At 40.9% G+C, this 21602-nt stretch overlaps 2 protein-coding genes across 2 annotated transcripts; one reads left to right on the top strand and one right to left on the bottom strand.

The window, feature by feature from the left end:
* Positions 1-401: 401 nt before the first annotated feature.
* Positions 402-5008, bottom strand: LOC134157637 (interferon-induced protein with tetratricopeptide repeats 5-like). The gene is made up of 2 exons (XM_062606812.1): positions 4853-5008; positions 402-2456 (listed from the first exon to the last, which is right to left on the bottom strand). The coding sequence occupies exons 1-2, from the start codon at positions 4855-4857 to the stop codon at positions 1019-1021; spliced, it is 1443 nt and encodes a 480-aa protein (XP_062462796.1). The 5' UTR covers positions 4858-5008; the 3' UTR covers positions 402-1018.
* A 2655-nt stretch (positions 5009-7663) lies between these two features.
* LOC134157656 (putative lysosomal acid lipase/cholesteryl ester hydrolase) lies at positions 7664-21602 on the top strand. The gene is made up of 9 exons (XM_062606854.1): positions 7664-8054; positions 9859-9979; positions 13775-13973; positions 14336-14445; positions 15047-15183; positions 16627-16773; positions 17874-17945; positions 18973-19044; positions 19630-21602. The coding sequence occupies exons 1-9, from the start codon at positions 7950-7952 to the stop codon at positions 19861-19863; spliced, it is 1197 nt and encodes a 398-aa protein (XP_062462838.1). The 5' UTR covers positions 7664-7949; the 3' UTR covers positions 19864-21602.

Below are 21602 nucleotides of genomic sequence, written 5' to 3'. Positions count from 1 at the left end.
CGTTCTAGCTGCACTCTGCCCTCCATGTCCAGTTCAGTGCATTTCTTGTGTCTGTTTTCTGTCCCTGGCTTGTTTCACCAGCATGACTGCAGGTAACCATCTCTTTGGCGTTTCAAAGACTGCCTTACCTTCCTCTCCAGATGTTTGCTGTAGCAGTTCCAGAGAGTGTGGTTTAGAGTAAACTAGATGGATGCTGTTTTGCGCACAGCTTAATTCTTTGGTGCAACACCTCTGAAATCAGCTTTGCTGAGAGTTTGGGAAAGTAAATGGGGCTGTGTCCTGACCCTTTCATATCCTGCCAAAACTTCATCCTTGTTATTTTTTTCAAATGGCCATTTCCCTTTCTTTTATCTACTAACATGAGGACTGGTCAGCAGAGAGATACCAGAAGCAACAGCTGATACATGCAATGCTCTTTAATAGTTCAGAACAATAATACATGTTTTGTAAGCTTGGCAGTAAACTAGTCAAATAGTGGCTATTTTTCATAGATAAACAACATACAAGTTAGTAAACTAAAGAAGTCTTCAACAAATGTTTCTTCCAATTAACACTAAAAAGGATATCCTTTAAATATTTGAAAAAGCATCAGAAATTCCACTTGTGTATAAGCATGCCTTTCAAGCGGACAGATGAAATACTATAACACTTTTTTCTCCTCATCTTTTTCTCAGTTGAAGGTAAGATCTGATTTCCATCTTTGAAGCTCTATGTTCTACAGATATCCCTTACACTGGTAGAAAGGTTGTGTTTTAGCACTGAAGACTAAGACAGCCTAGCTATTATTTCGTCTTTCCAAGCATGCTCTCTTGGTGAATAAACAAACAAATGAATAATCATCATCTGCAGTTTCTACATTATCACTAGAAAGTGATGCTACCAGATGTTTCATCCGCTTATAACTTCAACCTTAAAAAAGGTTTTGAGAGTCTGTTGAAATGTCCTTGGGTTTGGTATTCAGTGTTTTGTTTTTTTTGTTTGTTTGTTTGTTTGTTTTTTATGAAGGATTTGTGGAGCTTTAGCTTCTGATGGAAAGTTGTAGCTCACATAATGCACTCACATATTCTTCATTGTTGGGATACAATGCAATGGCTTTCTTATAGCACTCAATTGCTTTATGTTTCTCATGGTTTAGATTGTGAATGAATCCAAGTGTACCAAAATCTGTTGCATTTCCCAAACCTTCCTGAATTCTCTTTTCCAACAATTGCTTCAGGGCATTTATGCAACTTTGTCTTCCATAGGAAGCTTTTTCAATTTTCAGCCCTTCTGTGTAATTCCTAATGGCTTCAGAATCCGATTTCATGTGAAAACGCTGAAAATTGCCATAATGGTAATAGAATTCTTGTTTATCAGCATAGGATAGAATATTTATCTGAAACGCTTTCTGAAATGTCTCTTTTGCTTCTTCATACCTCTTTCCTTGTGCGTACATGTTTGCTAGGCCAATATAGGCAACAAAACATTTTGTGTTTTGGTCAGTCGCTGCTTTAAAATGAAAAATGGAAAGTCGGATGAGTTCCTCCACTTGCTCTTGAGGTGGATATCTTGTAGTCTTTTTCAGTTGAAACAGCTTTTCTTTGTAGCAGACTCCTAGTTGGTGATGCAAAAAGGCTGATTTTGGTGTCACCACTAGGGCCTTCTTCAAAATTTCCAGTGCCTTGTCCACTTCTCTTTTCCTTCTATAAAATTTAGCAGCATATCGCAGGACATAAGGAAAATCAGGTGTTTTCTGCATTGCTGCTTCAATGTACCTCTCCCCTTCATCAACTTGCTTCAAGTCCTGAAGTTTTAATGCAAGTAAGGCCATAATAAAAGTATTCTTTGGATTCAGTTCTACTGCACGCTTCAGGGCCTCAATCGAAGGGCTTACATGTTCACATTCTCTCTGAGAAAAATCTTCCAAACGATACATTACTATTGCATAGCCAGCATTAAATTCTGGGTTATTGGGTTCATTCTTCAGAGCATTTTCAAAACAATCCTTTGCTCTCTCGTAGTATTTTCTCCCAAACTTTAAAAATGCCCACCCTTGCTCAGCATAGATATCTGGAAGCTGAATCTTCCCTGGAGCAGTACTTGAAAGCTTTTTGCAGCTGTTTTCCACTTTGCTTACATAAGTTTGAGCATCTTTGAATCTTCCCATGTAGTAATAGATCCAGGCATAGTTCCCCCAGGTAACAAGGCTTCTCCTGGCAATTTCATCTGGGTAGTTTTTCTTAACTTCTTCTTCAGCTTGTTGGAGATATTTCAGGGCTTCCTCGTTCGAATTCTTTAGATGGCATATGTAGGACAGTAGATTATAATTTTTTATGTTGGAATTTGCAAAAAACTTGATCTGATCACCTATTGTTTCCTCTAGGTTATCTAGATCCATATCTTCTTTCAGCAAAGTCCATGTAAAATGACACTGGAGCTGCATCAAGGAGCTCTTCAAGGAATTCTTGGTAATGGTACTAGAAGAAATCAAAGAAAAACTTACTTATACCCCATTTGGCTTTTGCTGCTCTTGGCTTTAAACCAGACGTAATGTAGGCCATACCACAGCTGGTGCCACTAGTTGACAATACTTCAAACAAGCAAAAGGTGTGGGAAGCTGGAGGTCTAAAGATCTGAATAGTTATTTTAGTAACTCTCCTTGCAGTGTATGAGGGCACCTCTCACATAGCAACAGAGCTGGTGGTCTGGATATCAGAGGAGAGCTAGTATCCACAGTAAAGCTGGCACACTTCTGGCCCACAGGAATATATTTCCCATGCTGGTAACAACTTCTGAGGCCTACCCAGAAATTATACTCAAATAAAAAACTTCCCTCAAAACATAGCAAAAGTGATGTATTTCCTTTCCCATGTGCCTGTATTTTTTATGGTTTGGATTATAAATTTAATTTTTAATTTCTTGCCTTTGTAAATCCTTGTTTTTTAGATCATAGCACCATTTTTATGTAGGATTATACTGATGTATCCAGTAGCTCACTCCCAGATCTCACCAGTCTCCCCAGTTCCTGGCATCTGAATGTACAGGCCCTCAAGGGTGCCAGCCCATTCTACTTGCTGGTACAGACCACACACTCACTCACCCTATAGATCTCCAGAAAATGGCTTTGGCTATCCAGTAGCTGGTCAGGGATCCTCTTTCCATGCAGGTGCTCACCTCTAGACACACATGCAGGCATGATGACCAGACCCTGTTTATATACAACTGGTCCCTCTTTGTGATTTTGTAACAGACCGCTCAGATCTCTTGTTTCTCTGCCCTTGGTCCCACAACAAGTGCAATCCCCAAATACTTTTCCCTGCATCCTGTAATGTGTCACATTTCGCTAGGTGCTCTAGTGGACCCCTAGTGCTTGGTGTTCCCCTACCCCATGGAGCTGAGGGTCCCCGGGGAAGGCTGGGTGGGGGCTTGTGTCCCTGACTAGGTGTTGTGGTTTAAGCCCAGCTAATGACTAGATACTGCACAACCAGTCACTCTCTCCCCACCCTACCCTGACAGCATGGGGAGGAGAATCAGAGGAAAAAAAAAAAACAAAGTAAAAACCTGTGGGTTTAGATAAGAAGTGTTTAATAATTGAAATAAAGTAAAATATTCTCATAATAATAATAGGAAATAAAGAGAGAGAGGAATTAAACCTAAGAAACACAAGGGTGTGTATTGCATTGTGATGCTCAACGAAACTGCTCACCGCCCACTGACCGATGCCCAGCCCATCCTTGAGCAGTGACTGGCACCTGCCAGCCAACTCTCCTGACCTGGGTTCAGCTCTAACAGTTACTTTTCTTCTTAGTAGCTGGTGCAGGGCTGTGTTTTCAACTTTAGCCTGAGAACAATGCTGATAACACACCAATGTTTTAGTTGTTGCTAAATAATGCTTAGCCTCATCAAGGACTTTTCAGTCTCTCATGCTCTGCCAGTGAGGAGGGGCACAAGAAGCCGGGAGGAAGCAGAGACAAGACACCTGACCCAAACTAGCCAAAGGGGTATTTAATACCATAGCATGTCATGCCCGGTATACAAACTGGGAGGAGTCACCTGGAAGACCCAGACTGCTGCTTGGGTCAGGCTACATCACTTGTGCTTATTGTGTTCTTTTCCCCCCTTCCCTTTTCAGTTTTATATTCTCTCACCTTGTTATTTCCCTTATCATTGTTATTATTATTAATAGTAGTTTTGTATTATACTTTATTTACTAGACTGTTCTTATCTCAACCCATGGGGTTTACATTCTTTTGATTCTCCTCCCCAACCCTCTGGGAGTGGGGGGACTGCATGAGCAGCTGTGTGGTGGAAAATGAATATTCATGAATGTCACAGAAACAGATTTGTGATACAGATTAAATACAGTTTAGCTTAGTTCAATGTGTCACTGGTAAATGTAGTTTCCAAAGCTGTCATAAACACCTTGGCTTTGCCTATTTGGGGGTGTGTGTGCCTCTCTTGTGCATGTGTGTCAGTCTTCAGAAAATGTCACCTCCGCTCTAATGCTCAAAGTTGCAGCCCAGGACCTGCACTGCCCTGTTTGCTGGTCCTCATAGTAATAGAGTTCAAAGTAAATTCTCAAATGCATTGGTGCCTGGATTTCATCCCTGAACTGCATGCACACAGATTTTCAGACTGCAAGTTCTGCTCATAGACACTGTTCCTTGTCAGAGAAGCAATAACGATACTCAATACAATATTCAGTAGCATCCTTATTTTATTTTTAATCTTCCAGTAAATACTCTGTAAAATACTTTCTGCTGCTTGGATCCCCAAAAAAGTCCCTCACTACTTACATTTATGTAAATAATAAGCTTTATTTTTCCATGGCATAGCATAAAAGCATCTTTTAGAGACTGGGTTGGTGGCTTACCTCATGGTTATCCTTCTCTGCTCACTTGTCTTAAGGCAGCTGCAAAGCCAGTGGTGTGCTACTTGCTGTTGTTATGCCTTTCCTTTTATATGCTCCAGCCCCCACGTGATCCATGAGAAAGCGAAACTTCAGCTTCTGTCTGAATCTGCCGAAGCAGAAGAGCCACTTGCTGGGGAATAGAAACTTCTCACTATGCTGCTTTTTTTAGCCTGGCTCCATGCCATGCATTACTCTGCGTTGTGGAGAATGTGGTAACAGCTCCTAACAGCTTCCAGCTTTTACTTTGCTCAAATGCAGAGGCATCTATGATAAGGAGAATATTTCAGGCTAGTATAGGCTGACCTGGTTATCATGCATAAGCTAGGGAAGGGTCATTTCTCCCTCCTGCCTCTGCTGATGCAGTTTTGCACAGTTCTGCACCATGATCTAGGCTTTCTTTTTATTGGTATTGTCATCCACATAACAGTCACGTAATGTCTTACTGCCCCTGCCTGCCCTCCATCCTATGTCTCCACATTGCAGGGTATCTGCTGTTGTACCAGGCCTGTATTTCTCTGTGTTATGTCACTGTCTGAGAGTACTAAATATCTGATCCCACCTAGAGAACTGTTTGTTGCTGCTCTCTACACAAAACTGCAGTTGTACTGTGCAGAGATAAAACTAAAACAAATAAGAAACAATCAATTCAAGAAAGTTCTATCACAGCTGTGCCAAGCAAAACAAAGCTGCAACGGTCAGGACAAGTTCATACAGAGCAGACCTGGCAAGCCTTGGTCCTGAGGCCATGCAAACTCAGTGCAAAGCTTATGGCCAGTTGCTAGCAACAGCAGTGGTAGTTACAGGGCTACATGTTAACATGTACATGGGTACTGGAGCACCTATGGATATAAACAACTCACTGAACACTTAGCTAAAAAAAAAATAATATAGGCAGAATTGGCTTGATAAAGTTGATTTTAGGGGTAACAAAGAGATCAAAGAAATAATATCTAATACGTGTAAAAGGCACTATGTATGGTAAATTTGGATGGAATCTGAAGCTGCAGACAAGTGAAGAAGAAGAAAGGTGTAAAAGCACATTAGCAAACATATGACCCCCCCCCCCCCCCAAAAATGACCCAAAGGTGATGCTGGGGAGAGGAAGAAGAAACCACCACCTTGGCATCATGTTCCTGCCAAGAAAGGATGGCAGTGGTTGATGACTGTTGGTGTTGCTCCCTCAGCAGCCTGAAGCTGATCTGAATGCCCAGAGGAGCAATCTTTAGAGGAAGGAATAGAAACTAAAGGAGTTTACGTGTGTGCATATGTGCATAACAATTTTAACCACAATATTACTATTATTGTGTCATTTTCTGTGTATAAGTCCTTTAACTGCATTATTACTAGCCCAGCAAAGCAATTGTCTGAAATTCAGATTTCATTATTAAAGTAATGTAAATGAACTATACCGTAATAAATGACAGGTTCACCTCAAATATCCTATTTTATGCTGGTTTCAATTTAGCCTAATTTAGCATGTAATTACTATGTTGGACAGCAGCAGTTGTGGCATTTTATAACTTGAGTTTTGCCTAGGGGGGAAGGGTACCTTGTAATTAATTTGACAGAAAACCCAAGTGAATCACGGAGCAATATTTTTGCTACCCAAGTTCTTTAAAACCACGTCCCAAAGAAATGGAATCCAGGAATGCAAACGGTTGCATAGTGTCATGTCGCTTGTATCAACTCCTGTATCCATATATCAAAACAAGGGGATGTTATGAAAGCTTCATTTAAAATCTTAATGCTTTCTAAATAAACAGAAAATTTCTGTTCTTGACACGTTCTTGCTTTACCACTGTGTATTTTGTGTCAGGTTTCTGTATTATTCTGAGGATATTACTCGGGACCTGCACCTAGTAACATGAATATTTATATTACAGGATTGAATTTGGTCCAAGTTTTTGCAAGCCTGGTCACACATCCCCTGACCACAGACACGCTTCTCTGGGAGATTACAGTATGCAATGCCATGCCAATTAGTTGCCCCAGTGCATGAAGGTAAAGCAGGTTTGCAAGCAGCTGTGATAATAATCCTGCTGGAACTGTGCGCCTGCATGTAATTTAAGCCCATCTGTATTAGATTTGATGTATTTTGACTCTGCTCAAAGATGATAGATAGATGACAGATAATCTATTTGCGGAAGGACAACAGTGATTGCTGACAACGCTTTATAGTCCTGACAAAGGACCGGCTCTTCCCGACACGGTGGAGGCGTTCCCGGGGATGCTCCCGCTGCTGAGAGAGGCCGTGGGAGACGAGGCTACACCTCTTCCTTCCTGCCGCTGTTTTCGCCCATGAGACCGCCGCAGGCTCTGCGGCGCGATCGAGGCAGGGCGGCACTGTGAAGATTCCGGAGACTTCGCACACGAAGGGGAGGGCTGGGAAGCAAAAACCGCGGGCGCCGTTCTCAGGCCTGACAAACTTCTGACAATGGAGCCCGCGGCGCCGGGGACGCCCACACAGGGATTACTTGAGGAACGCTGAAACACACCGGCTCCGGCAGCTCAAGGCCGCGTACCCTCGGCCCGCCGGCACGGAGCAGCAGCAGCTGCCCACGGCCGGGTTTCCGCCCCTCGGGCGCTGCAGGGAGGGCCCTGCCCTGACGCCGCCGATAGGCCGCGCTGTATGGCCTGAGCTGCGCCGCCGGCCTAGCGCCCTCCTGCCGCCTCACCGAGCCGCGCTAACCGCGCCGGGGCGGGAGCGGGGGCAGGCAGGTCGGTCCCGGTGCAGCAGCAGGTCTCTGCGGGGCAGCAGTCACCCTGAGGGGAGGCGCGAAGCGGCGCAGGACACACCCGGGCGCCCAGCCCGGCCGCGCCTCTTCAGCCGCGGGCTCGCTGCTGCCGCCCCGCCGCTGACAGGAGCGCGACCGCCCCTGTTCTCGCCCTGTCAGCCGGGCAGTAGCCCCCGCCCCTGTGACGCCGTCTCGTGCCGGCCACTGGGCCCGGCGGAGACTGCACATAAGGCTTTGCGGGGCCCGCTCGCTGCTGCAGCAACGTCGAGTTGTGCTTCGCTGTTACGGCGAGCCGGGGCCTCTCGCTTTACCGCAGAGCCAGAATGCGGGGACTGGTGGTCGCTGTTCTTCTGTTGCAGAGCATCGCCGGCTCGGGCGCGTTCGCCAGAGGGAGGAGGAACGTGGACCCCGAAACGAACATGAACATTGTGAGTGGCGCGCCCGTGAGGAAAGCGTGCCCGACGCGTGCCCAGCGCTGTTCCGTGGGTGCGGACGCGGGTGTAACAGGGCGAGGCGAGGGGTCGGGAGCAGAGGGGCGTCCGGGCGGTCTGAGGACCTTCCGCGGCTTCGGGGCCGCACACCCAGTCTCTTCCCCCGTCGCAGCCGCAGTGAGACCCCGGGGACTGCAGCCACAGGCCAGCGGTCAGCTGGCTGCTGCTTCGGCCCTCTGCTAGATGTCGTTTTTCGCTTCTCCTCCTTCCAGATCCTTCGTGGTCCCTTGCTGCCGGTACAGATATTTGTCACACATTTTCTGATCCAGACCTGTCAGGACACTCTTAACTGCTACAGAAGTCCATGCTTACGAAGCATACTTGAGCTACTAGCACAGTGTTCCAGTGTTCCTACCCACAACTGTCTTCATTCCCATTTAGCATTTACTCTCTTAACTTTATTCTTCTTTCGCTGCACCAGTCAACTCCAGAAAAAAATTTGCTGTTTGTAATTGGTATTAGTTGCTCTTTCCTCTGCCCCATCTAAACTGTGCCGTATCTTCACATGTGCAAGAAGGTACTTCAGGCTGTAAATGCTTGAGGTCTGTAAGGAAAGAAGTGCTTGAGTTGTCAATATCATCTAAATACCATTTTGAGGTCTGAAAATGGTCATTTAGTCTAAGGCTAGTAGCATTTGAATGAAATACAGCCTTAAAATGATTTTGGAATGTTAATGTTGTGGGTGATTAAAGATATATTTGAAAGAAATAGCATGTTTATTTAAATGCTCCTTCTCTCCTTGCTCAGCAGCCTAAGAGTAGAACTACAGAAATGTCTGGCATTCCTTAAGTTTTCTCAAGGCACAGTTGGTGTCATAAAACCTATTAAGTAGCAAGTTCTTTGTCCTAATGGAATTGCATTGAATGAAAATAACATAAAGCCCAAGACATAAGAGATAGGGGATAAACCTATTAATGAAATCATAGTGTTAAAGAAGTGTGGATTTTTATTTTTTCTATTGTCTTGTTTGGCTTGTCAGCAAAGTAAAATCTCTGTAACAGGAATAAGGTTTGAGGAGAAAGGTGAGTTAGAAATGGCACATGAAACTACAAGCTGAAGTGACAATGTCAGCAGCTGGCACATGTGAAAAGCGTGACCGTAATATTTTAAAGCTGCTGTTTTAAAAAAAAGCTGTTTGTGGCTCATTTCAGCACATTGCCTAAACATGACTGTGTCCTGTGTATAACAGAGAATTCAATATAAAGTTCAGATGTAAATCCAGAATGGTTTTGAAGAAGCCTTTCCCTTCAGGAGAGAGTACTCTTCTCTCCTTCTCTTCCGTATGCCAGTGTGGTGCCAGTGGCTTTCTGCTCTCCTCACTTGTTACTGGAAGTTTCTGCGTTCCTTGAGAGCAGACAGTTTTGATTTTTGTCTGCCAGATCTGCTTTGTGGTGTTTTGTTCTCTTATCTCCTTTCCAACACTTCAATAGCCTTTCTCAGTGTAAGCAGCAGGTGAGTAACTAACCTGACAGTAGACAGGGACAGGTTAGGGAGTCTCCCTAAATTCCCTGGTAAAGTTTGTGCTCTGGGTAGTTCCTGATTGCATACTGGCACAGTCCTAAGAAAACCTGTCTGCATTGAATAGGTGGGCAGATTCCTACCACAGACTAATTTCACATCCCATCTTCAGAAGTAACCCAGAGTACTTTGTACATGTTAATGAACTGAGGAGGACTTTGACTCCAAAGTGGTTTCTTTTCTTTCTTATTTGACTCCCAAGTGGTTTCTTTTTTTTCTTCAGAGTCAAATTATTACTTTCAGAGGATACCCTAGTGAGGAGTACGAAGTGACAACAGAAGATGGATATATCCTTTCCATTAACAGAATTCCTTATGGAAGAAAAGACTATGAAAGGAGTAAAGGTAAGATTTATTTCTGCTTGGAAAAGTGGAGAGTCATAAAAAAGCTCTCTTTGATTTATAAAACTTTTCTCCTGCAATAATTCAGAAAAGGTTTAAAGACCATATGACGTATACAATTAGCATGTTTTACTGGTGAGACTTGCAGCCAAATAGTAGGCATATGTAGAGTGACTAGAGTAAAGGAAGGGAGAAGGAGTGAGAAAGTTGTATTTTCCTGGCATTGCCTTTATGTGACATTAATGCAAGCCTTTCATTGTTGTTTTATATTTATCTTTTTTGTTTGTTTTTTTAGGGTTTGAGCAGCCTGAATTTTCTAGGAAGTGGAAAGTAAAGGTTGAGATTTGTTGTGTTTTTGAAGGCATAAAGTGTCTTGGAAAGAGATTGATTGTAAAATTGTTGTGTTATTTCAAACCCCATTTTAAAAAATGCTTCTTTATAGGAAATAAGTTTGTTAAAAATGCCTGACCATTTTCAGAAGTAGGGGCAGTGCCTGTTTTGGTTAAATATAAGTGAACTGCAGGAGTTCCCACTGGAATGTTCACAAAATAATTACTGTCTGATTTCTGCATAAGAATTCATTCGCTAATGAAATGAAACTGAAACTGCCTTTGCAATAAGGTACATCCAGTAGTATGTACTACTGGGGTGTCATATTTTACATGTCTACTTAAGCTTATTTAAACAATACCAGAATCATAGAATCATAATATTTTGGGTTGGAAGGGACCTGCAAATGTCATCTAGTCCAACCCCCCTGCAATGAGCAGGGATGAGATAAAATCCTTTCAGAGCATCTTGAGTACAATACATGTGAAAATATATTGCAAACTGAGATAAATAACAGGTAGTTGACAAGAGTTGGCCCAGACCGAATTGTTTCATGGATGTGATTTGATGGGAGACTAGGAGGAGCATTGGCATGTGCTGCCAGAGCACTGTTAAAAGCTGTACGACTGTGAAAGCTGGAAGGTGCATGGAAGGAATGCACAGGGTGTAGAAGTGAGGAGGTAGGGGATAAAAAGGATAGGGGGAATGTAAGCCAAAACTTAAGAAAGGCAAAGGGTTTTGTGAGGGCTGAATGATGGAATGCTTTCAAAGTGAGACTAAGGTAGAAGAGGAGAGACATATAGCCTTTGGCTTGCTATCCTCATACAATATCTGTGGAACTAACAGTGTATTTGAGCAGCAGTGGCTGAATTTGGTATCAAGTCTTGTCATCACCCCTTATAAATGATCCTTTAGACAATTGCATGCATACAACAGCAATAGCCTGTTTGAATAGAAATTGTGTATCCTGAGGACTGCTTCAGGACCCTTTCGACTGAAAAAAGCTAGGATGAGAGGTAAAAACATGGAGCTCAAAAGAAATCAGTGATTGCCCTGTAGGCTTATGTGTGAACAAGACTTGTGGAAAACTGCTCTCATCTGCCAGTGGCCAAGCAACAGTCTCCCTGACCTTATCTGTTGTTTTTGTATGAGTTAGGATGTTTGCACTGTGCACTGTTTCTCACAAGGTGGTTTTATGAAGATCAGTGCATGGATGAGACCGCTCAAACCTGGCAGGTGTCTTTGACTTAAGAATTGCAGGGAAGCCCAGAGGTAAAAGACAGGCTGCCTTTGTACCTGTTGATCTTGTCAAATCCTTCAATGACATAAGCAAACAGAAGTTTTCCTGACCTGTGGGAATTCTCCACATTCCCCTTGCCACACCCTCGACCCCAAGTTCATGTTTTGCAAAGTGCTTTGATTTTGAAAACAAGGATTATTGAGCACATTTGGGGAAGTATGATCTCCTAGAAGAATGAAGATTTCAAAGTTCATGTTGATCTTAAGTTTTTATAGACTTGGTATCTTTTCTCAGAAAGATACCAATAGTGTGTTACTGCTGACTCAGCGTATATATGCCATAATTCTTCTTTTGCAATACCTGCATAATGTGAATGGGATCCCTTGGAATTATGCATCACATGATGTTTTGCTTTAGTTTTCCCCGCATAACATGCGTAAGAAGGGCATGGAGATAAATCTGTCTTCAACTTCTTGGGGGTGTAGTGAAGAGAACAAAATGTTCTACCATCGAAAGGGTAGTTTAAGGACCTACCTTTCTTATTTCCCCTCTGGGAGTTTTAGGATTAAAGGTGATACACAAAATTATTATTGTGCAAGTCAGTTTGTTGTATGATTGTGTAATTCATGTGCAAATCTGGTGACTGCTTGGTAAAGTGAAAAAAGAACTGGCAGAAACTGGAGGCTAATAGAGAACAGAATTGAAGCATTAAAGAAGTTAAGCAGTTTTCCCCTTCCTACATTATGAAACATGCAAATAGCAGCCTGAGGAAAGCCAGTTCTTCAAAAAGTGGGAAGTTCATTGATCTGAGTTTAATAAAAGGGAAGAAGGTATCACAGCTAAAAGGGAACATTAACTGAAAACAAATTTAATGTTAGGCTTGAAAATCTTGCACACTGTTCATAAGGCAATGAAGTATTACTGCAGCAAACAGTTGTGTTGAACTCTGCTGTCTCCAGTGCCACTTTGGCACTGATGGAGATTTGCTCTGGTTGCAGGGACAGTGTGCCACATGTTTTTTTAAGAAAATGGAAAAAGCAGGCACTGAATAGGTTTGTGATTAAAGGTATACAGGTTCCTAGGAGGGAGGAATATTGCTTATTTGGATTTTGTAACTCGCAGCAAACATTTATGTACATGACCCAGAATGGAGAGTATAGGTTACTGAATGGTTGTGATTTGGCTGCTTCTGCTAAAAGATCCAAGCCTGTATTATCAATGGAGGAAGTACTGCGTGATTTAGTATTGTAGTAGAATGATGTGTTATTGGAGGAGGTAATTCTTGAGTAATCTCTGGCACTGAACTAAAGTTACTGTGATATCAGATTTCAGTTATTAAAGCAGAAAAAATGCCCAAAATACCTGTGCTACTGCAAGACCCAAAGAGGTCTTTGTATTTTCTGAAGGTAAGACGCTTTCTAAGGGATTATGTGTTAGCTTAGCTTATTTATGTAGAAGCAGGTATCATCTTTTTGTTATTAATTTATTTTTTTAATATGTATTCCACATGAGGATGTCATTTCCCTTTTCATGATGGGGAAGTCAGGTTTCGTTAATTCTACCTGGGTGTTGATTGTGGTTTTTTTTAACTATTTAAGTCAAGGAGAGAAAGTCCTTTGAAATATTGATTCCCCTGTAGGCTACTATACTGCTCTTCAGGTTCTGCCAGAGCTTTGGTAATGGAAATGAGTTGCATAGAGGTAGTATCAGTACCAGCTGCAGAGATTTCCACAGCCCAGCAGCTAGTTTGGCATTGTCTTGACTGGAAAACAAAGATCTCAGTAGTACATATATGGGAATGCCTTCTCCAGGTTTAGGGGCAAGGCAAGAGTCATAAATAGTTTAGTGGTGTCTGTTTGGGCCACTTTGAGTATTTGTGGTCTTGAAACAGTTGTAAAGGGTACTTGTATTTTTCCTGTAGCTCCCACTTTTCTCATGTTTGCTTGTTGCATATCTGCTGTCTGTTTTGAACTTCAAGGACTCTTTTGCTATAGTTAGAAAACTAACAGGTTGCTAGTTTAAAATTCTTAATGATAAAAAGTAGCTTTTTGTGAAAGCACATGATTCATGGCACTATGAATAATATATGAATTGTTAGTAGACTAAGTCAAGTAGATTAAATATTCAAAGTCCAAATCTAAAGTAGGCTTTCAATAACTCACTTAAATTATTCTTAGGCATTCAGTTACAAGTGAACAGGAAGCTATGATAAATGCATTATTTTTCAGGTCCAAGGCCTGCCGTGTTTCTGCAGCATGGTTTGCTTGCAGATGCCAGCAATTGGATCACAAACTTGGATTACAACAGCCTTGGCTTTATGCTGGCAGATTCTGGCTATGATGTATGGCTCGGAAACAGCAGAGGGAACACCTGGTCCAGAAAACACACACACTTCACAGTGAAGCAAGAAGAATTCTGGGTTTTCAGGTATCCTTGTCTTGCTAGGTTACTGCGTATGCTGTTTGTGAGCAGGCTTCTTTTCCTCTTTGGCCATCATCTTAGTTCAATCACATCGTGAATGTGCAGGGTATTTTTTTTCTGATCACATATGCTGTTACATATGCAGGGGCAGTAAAGGGGAGTTTCTTGGTCAGTATAGCATCCTGAGACAGCCTGGTCAGTAGAATTTGCTTTTACCTGTGCTTGGTGTGTAGATGCAGTTCTGCTTCATCCAAAGGAAGCTTTTCTTTATGTCCAGGCAACTGATCTGCAGTGCAGTAAAGCTTTGTGCAGCTGTTCCACACTGATAACTGTACTTACACAACTGACTTTTTATCTTTGCTTTGTAGCTTTGATGAAATGGCTAAGTATGACATTCCAGCCTCAGTGGACTTTATTTTGAAGAAAACTGGCCAGGAACAAGTGTTTTACGTTGGTCATTCACAGGGCACCACAATGGGTATGTGAAGAGATGCATTTGTTAGAATATATTGTGTTTGAAGTTATATCAAGTTCCACATATGTGGTTTAATGATGAAAAAATAGGGCATTTGTAATCTACTGCTTCTGGGTTTTAGGTGCTTCCTGGAATAGTTGTCAACATTAAAATGAAAGACTTTTTCTGTGTTTACTTAAAGTGGGAAGCTGCTGAAAAGATAAATTGAAGTCACAGGTAGCTACCAGTACAATTTCTATTAAAATAAATTGATGAACTGTGGATAATAAAATGAGAGTCATCAGATGTGTAGAATAAAGAATCCTATTTACAGAATATTTTGCTGTACATAAGACCTGGTTCAGGTGCTTTTAGACCTGCAGAGAGAAAGCGCTAGAAGAATGTTGGGTGAGTTAGCATGAATTTGCTTTTCAGAAGAAAACAATCCTTCTTATTTGCCTCATTTTTGCAGTATCTAAACTTATCCTACATAAAACAATCAAACCATTAATCTAAAAGTACTTTTGTGCACTTGCTCTTAGATTTTTATAGAATCATTGCCATGTAAAATTCCCTTCTAACTTGCGCCATTGAGGTTTGTTAATTATTCTCTTGTTATTTACAGCTTTCATTGCTTTTTCAACTTTGCCACAGCTGGCTAAGAAAATCAAAATGTTCTTTGCCTTGGCACCAGTAGCTACAGTCAAGTTTGCCACTAGCCCTCTGGCAAAATTAGGAGTGTTTCCTGACCTGCTACTCAAGGTTTGTATTTTAGCATAAATGTTTTAAGCCAAACGGGGTGCCTCCCTTTCTAATTGAAAACAGCATAGCAAAGGCTTAATAGCTGTGATTAGAGAGTAACATATTTGACAAGAATACTGCCCAGTTTCTCCATAATAATGCTGTGGAAGTAAACAGTGACTTTTCTGGTTTTATACTGCATAATGAGACAATTTGCATCCATTTAAAGTAATATTTTACAAGCTAATATGTGGAATAAACTATGTTTTTCCATGTTTCTAGAATTTCAGCTACAGAAATCACACGATTAATTAGTCAGTGTGTTTTAGAAGAGTCACATGATAGCTTTAAATACAGAATACTTCTGAATTGTCATGAACTTTAACAGATTTGTTTCACAATTAACCATTTAGTATTGGAAGAGGATCCTTCAGAGGATGATTAAGAGCAGCAACTTTATTTAGATGTTGTGAGTCATGCTCTGGAGGAGTTTAGCTTTCCCCATAAGCCTCAAAGGGTATGTAGGCAGACTAGCAGGTTGCAGTGAGTGCCTGAAGTCAGACATTGTGAACACACCACTGTGTCATTTTTAACCATCGCTTTTCTTTCCACCACCCATGGAGATTCCCACACAGAGCTGTTTGTTGTAGGAGATACACCCATCTCTAATATTCCTTGTACAGATTTAATGCTGTACAGATTTAAGTACATGTCTCTTTACATTATTAGTTCCCTGCTCCAAAGGCAGTTAACTTAAAAGCAATACTAACAGCTGTAATCTCCTGTTCCTTGTGTAATGAACTTTGTCTAATGAGAGCAGTAGCTGATCAGTGCCTTCTGCAGATGTTCATGTTGTGCTGAGGAACTTGATTCTCAGGGTGACTTGCAAAAAGGCTAGAGTGCAGAAGTATGTGACAGTGAGAAACCCATGGGTCAGTTTTATCTTTAAAGAGCTGTGTCACTTCTAAGGAAGTTCTCAGTGGGCCATTTTTAAATCCTTGGATGTTTTAAAAATGCCCATCAAGAGGAAGTAGCCACCACAACTCATGTGACTTGTTTTTCTTACATGATTTGAAGAGAGGAAATTACAGCTACAAAGCCATTAACATTAGTAGACACAGCTTAACATACTTTGATTCTGATGACAAGACAGTGTACAGTATTCTGTAAAATACTGAATTTAAAATTGATTTGGATTTGAGGTCAGGTTTGGAATTCTGGAAAGATTGTCCTAGTTCCCAGGTGCTTTTTGTGGGATTTAATGGACTGTATGATTTGGAGCAGAAGCACTAACCGTGACCTTCTGGATTGGACTGTAAACAAGGTTGATAAGGGGATAAATAATTTTCATGACACACCTGTCACCAGAGCAAATGGAAATAATTACCTCAAGAATGTCGTGGTATGAAAACTAAACCCAACTCATTCTATGCAATTACATATTTGTCCTATGTTGTTTTGTAGGACATGTTTGGAAAGAAGCAATTCCTCCCTCAGAATTTTTTGCTGAAGTGGCTTGCTACCCATGTTTGCACTCACAGAATACTTGATGACCTTTGCGGCAACCTGTTCTTTCTTCTGTGTGGTTTTAATGAGAGAAACTTGAATATGGTATGTTCTAGTGGCTTTTAATAGCTAAGTTCTTGCGAACTTTAACATAGTATTAACTGTGTATTGCTGTACTGATTGTCCTTTACATGTGATTAGAAAACCCCTAATGCTGCCTTCATCATACTGAGTTTGGATTAGTATCTTTTCTTGGTATAGATTAGTTGTGCAGTTATGATGGATAGAATTTACCTTTTAAAATGTTACTGGAAAGCTAAAATACATTATTTTCGATCTGCTGGCAAAGTGGGTAAAAGAAATGATTTAATATGATGGTGCAAGTATTTAATTGCTTTTGCAATGAAGTGAGGAAGAAAGATCTAGTTTTCAACTATTTTCAGAGAACCGTTGAAGTTTTCTGTTCTTTTGGTGGACATGTGCGATTATTTTCTCTGGGACCAATTTCTGACCCTGATGATGGCTTCATCTGTGGTCCGAGTTCCAGAAGGCTTGTTCATAGGACTTGTTTTATTGTCTAAAAGCCAGTTAACAGAAATCAGTATGAGACCACCTTTCTTCACAATGCTTCTTAAAGCGTTTCTAACTCCCTGAAATCAGTAGAAGGTGATATCAGTTTACCCAGAGGTGATTCTCTGTTTGGTTTTTTATATCAAGGTGAAAGTGCATTTTTTGGATGTTTTCTTACCCAGCACATGCAGTTTTCATGGTTTTAATGGTGGATAGTATTTTTTTTTTTCTTCCAGGAATTAAGCTTCCCCTGGGTATTTGTACTTCTAAACTCAAAGTGTAAGAGGTTCTGAATCACTTTGGACTGACAGCTACTAGTTTAGCTGTAGAGCAACAGAAGGTTTCTCTGGAGGTCCATCTAAATATTAGTTAATGTGCTCCCAATTCTTACAACACTAGCATTTTTAAAATAATATATGAAAGATGTTTAAGGGGTATCATTATGAGATTTAAAGTTCTTTAGTTAATTGTAATTATTCCCCAGACATTTGAACTTTTTACCTCATCCATAGGTATGGTTCCAGTTAACTTTTGTTTATAGCAATTTTAAGAGGAGTGGAAAATTTTGTATTGTTCAATAATGGGTAGAACTGCTGCACTATGAGGAGTAAACCATGTTAATTATCTTGTTGCAGAGTCGAGTGGATGTGTATTCAGCACACTGTCCTGCAGGGACATCTGTACAAAACATGATCCACTGGAGCCAGGTAGAGTTTCCAGAATCTAAAATGTCCATGGCTGTCTTGCTTATAGGATATTGATGTATCTGATATTTAAACTGAATAAAATGCCAAAATATATATGCAGCATAGGTTGAGTGAAATTTTGGAACTACCAATTTTCAGAGTGGCAGCTGTTCACTGATGATACTGACTTAAGGTGGCTCACCCCTTTTGTTTATTTCTTTGGAGATATGGTAACTATAAGTACCTCAGGCCAACTATAAGTACATCAGGCCAACAAACAATACAATGGAGAAGCTAAATTCAGAGGGATGCTGTAACAAGTGTTTGCTCCCCTTTCAGCAAACCCTGGTTTGATTAAAAGTTATATTTTTAGCCAGCGAAAAGCATCAGGCATTCTGTTCTGTTCTCTTTGGCTTCATTTTATATTTTATTAGTATATTTTGAATTTCACCTTGTTGCACCATTTCATGACTCTGACATTATTGTGCCTGAAGCTTGCTCTGCGGGCTGACAAGAAAGAGAAGGCATTTGCCATGGAAGCTGTGGTCAGGGCTGCTTGTGATGTTGTAGCTCTTCAAGTGTTGGCTCAGAAAAAAATTTGTGAAGACCTTTTCCTCCCCACAAATTCCTGTTATTTAGACTTCTGTTTCTGAAAAATAATAGATGATAAATCATGCAGAGTAGATTTCTAAGAAAGCTTCATGCTGTGTTCATGTACCTTCAGACAGCAAGGTAAATATTTCAAAAGTAGTCATGGAGCTGCCACATCCTGACTTTGGATACACTGAAGTGTTTTCCTTAATCTTTCCTACTGGTGCTATGAAAGAGTGTGGAATCTTAAAGGACAAAGTCTAATGGTGGTGAATGTCAGTGTTTCCCACTCTTGTGATGCTGGGCAAAGCAGTGACACTTGTTAATATTTGGCATTTCACTGTTTCTTGTGTCAGTTTTCTCTGCCAGTTCTCCAGATTACCTACACTTTTTTTTATTCCTGAGATAGAAGTGTTGCAGTTTTTCTTTGTATGTGTGAATATTTATTTATTTCTAGGCTGTGAAGACTGGGGAACTCAAAGCTTATGACTGGGGAAGCAAGGCTGCAAATACAGCTCACTACAACCAGGTAGGCATCTTTTATGGATATGATTCTTTAGTGTCACAAAAAAAACTCCTAGGGCACTTCTCTGGGTGCTGTGTTTATGCTGCACGCTAAAGAGCCACCCAGTAACCAGACTGGAGACTTGCCTATTAACATACACACACTCACACACACGTATTGCTTGTCTCCAGCCTGTTTAATCTCCATGTAGTTTTCAAATTGCTATGTGCAATACTGAAGATATTTTACCCCTTGTCAAATTAGTGATAAGTAATATTGCAGTATGATACTTGCAGAGTAGCAGTCACTTTTAGTATTTGATTAGGGTTCAGAAATAACTTGAGTGGGATGCATCTGAGACTTCTGCTACCCTACTGTCTTGTAAGCTCCTCAAGCACATGTTTACTGCTATGTGTGCTATAATATGGCAGGACTCTTGAGAATTATGTTTTCTGTTGAGTCTGAACTCCATCTCTAGCTGCCCAAGAGAGGAGGAGAAAATGAGAATCTGAGACATTCTTGAATTTGCTAGTATGTTACACTGCAATGTAGTATCACACTGGAGAGTTTTTCTGTCTAATGCTTTTGGTTTTGCTTTCCTTCACTCAGTCTACTCCCCCTTTCTACAAAATAAAAGAGATGACTGTACCAACTGCGGTGTGGACTGGTGGGCATGACTGGCTGGCAGACCCAAAGGATGTTGCTATGCTGCTCACTCAAATCACAAACTTGGTTTACCACAAAAATATTCCAGAATGGGAACATTTGGATTTCATCTGGGGCCTTGATGCACCTTACCGCATGTATAATGAAATAATTAACATGATTAGGAAGTATGTCTAAACTAACATGGTATTTCAGAGTCATAGCTCACCACTCAAAGCTCACCAGAAATTCATCTTTTTGGAACATATGCTTTTCTGTCAGTAATGCTACATTGTTTATTTATGATGCATTTTTAAAATGCCAGCAATGACCACTGAATTAGATTCATATTTGGTTAGTTTTTTCTCAATGTTATTTCTCTCTCCTGCATAAATCCTCAGTGTACCCTGCTGATTTTGCACACACCAGCATGGTACTCGAAAAACAGCAGTGTGGCTTTGCAGAAAAGGAGTATGTCATGTGCATATAAATTTAGTGACATGTCTGAAAGACAAGTTAGTTCATCCAGCACCTCAGGTGCTTGACAGTTAAAGCAATAAATACTTTACTGTCCATAAAAGACACTGCCGTTTCTCAGTACATTGCCATTTCTGAATACCTGTCAGAAATACTCCTTGTACTGCAGTGACCCATTTGCTGCTGGTCCATTAAAAAGCACTTAATGACTTCATTATTTGAGCCATCACATACAACCTAGCTACATTAGATGATTTTCAATATTGCCCAGAAGAACTGCCATGAAACCAGAGAAGATCATCACTGTCAGTTGAAATCTACTGTTTTGGTAGTGATTAATTGCTGCATTTTTTCTTGATTTAATGCTGATGCCTTTCATGTTTCACATACCAGCTATGGATAAGGATCATTGCAGGAATCTGCAAGGGCAAGTAAAGAGAAGTAGTTGAAAGTAGTACCACTTTCAGATAGCTTTGTCAGTAGGTTATGGCTTTCAAGGACAATGATACTTGTGTTTTGTTTTCTTTGCACTGACCACTAAAAAACAAGCTCCTCAGTATACTACTGATGAGGGAAGAGCCAAAGCATTAATTTTATAGCTTGAGTGACTTAATTTGCATGGACTTTTCCCTTTACTTATCTGCTGCTTTAAAGGTATGTTTACTTCTTAGCTTGTGGTGCTTGCCACTGTTGTGTTCAGGAACCACACAACATCCTGGTGAAGCCTGGCAGTATTAATGGCAGTCTCCATTTGTTTCACTTTCCACCTCAAAGGGTGACTAAGCCCCCCTTTAATGGGGGAAAGGAATCGCATCTGCTTTAAGGGTCTGACTTTGGAGCTGTGATTCTCTGTGGTATAGGTGCCTTGCTCTTTTCATTGATTATGCAGAAGACTTCGGCTCCTCTGAATTACACAAAAGTTCCATACCAAATGCAGATATGCAAACAACCTCCAGAGTCAGTTGCCTCAGTCCAGATCATCTCTGTGCCATGCTTGGATTCAACACAGATTTCTCTCAGTAATCCCAACAAGATAAAACCCCTTTTCAACATGGCATAGAAAATAGTGCATTTTAAACTGAGGCAAACTTTCTTTTTTTTTTAATAAAAAAAAAGAGCAAAACTATGCATAAACCAAAAATTAGGTTGTTTGTGTGTTTTTTTTTTTTTTTTTTTTTTTTTTGTAGTTCCTAATTCAGACTCAGGGAATCCTCAGGCTTTGTTTAAGGAAAAAGTGATTCATCCTATTTCAGTTGTGATTCCTATCAGGGCCTCCAAGTTTGCTTTATATTTGTAGCAGCCGTATTTGCTCCACCTTGCTGTGCTGAAAGGAAGTTTCTGTTGGAATCTAAAGTGGCTGACTTAGTGGTTGTGAGGGAATGTGATACAGCAAGAGCTGTGTGCATCATGTTTGTTAAGCTTGAAATATTTCAATAAACAAGATTGCTGCTTGGAGTTCA

Source organism: Pezoporus occidentalis, unplaced genomic scaffold (assembly GCF_034315485.1).
Source record: "Pezoporus occidentalis ecotype Australia unplaced genomic scaffold, CSIRO_AGI_Poc_V1 ctg98, whole genome shotgun sequence".
Taxonomy (NCBI): domain Eukaryota; kingdom Metazoa; phylum Chordata; class Aves; order Psittaciformes; family Psittacidae; genus Pezoporus; species Pezoporus occidentalis.
This window is presented reverse-complemented; position numbering and strand designations above follow the sequence as displayed.

What these genes read in the sequence shown, in the direction of transcription:
- LOC134157656 (XM_062606854.1), top strand. Translation starts at nt 7,950, where the DNA reads ATGCGGGGACTGGTGGTCGCTGTTCTTCTGTTGCAGAGCATCGCCGGC. An exon ending in CCGAAACGAACATGAACATT is followed by an intron (nt 8,055 to 9,858) that starts GTGAGTGGCGCG and finishes TTTTTTCTTCAG; the next exon opens with AGTCAAATTATTACTTTCAG. An exon ending in ACATGATCCACTGGAGCCAG is followed by an intron (nt 17,946 to 18,972) that starts GTAGAGTTTCCA and finishes ATTTATTTCTAG; the next exon opens with GCTGTGAAGACTGGGGAACT.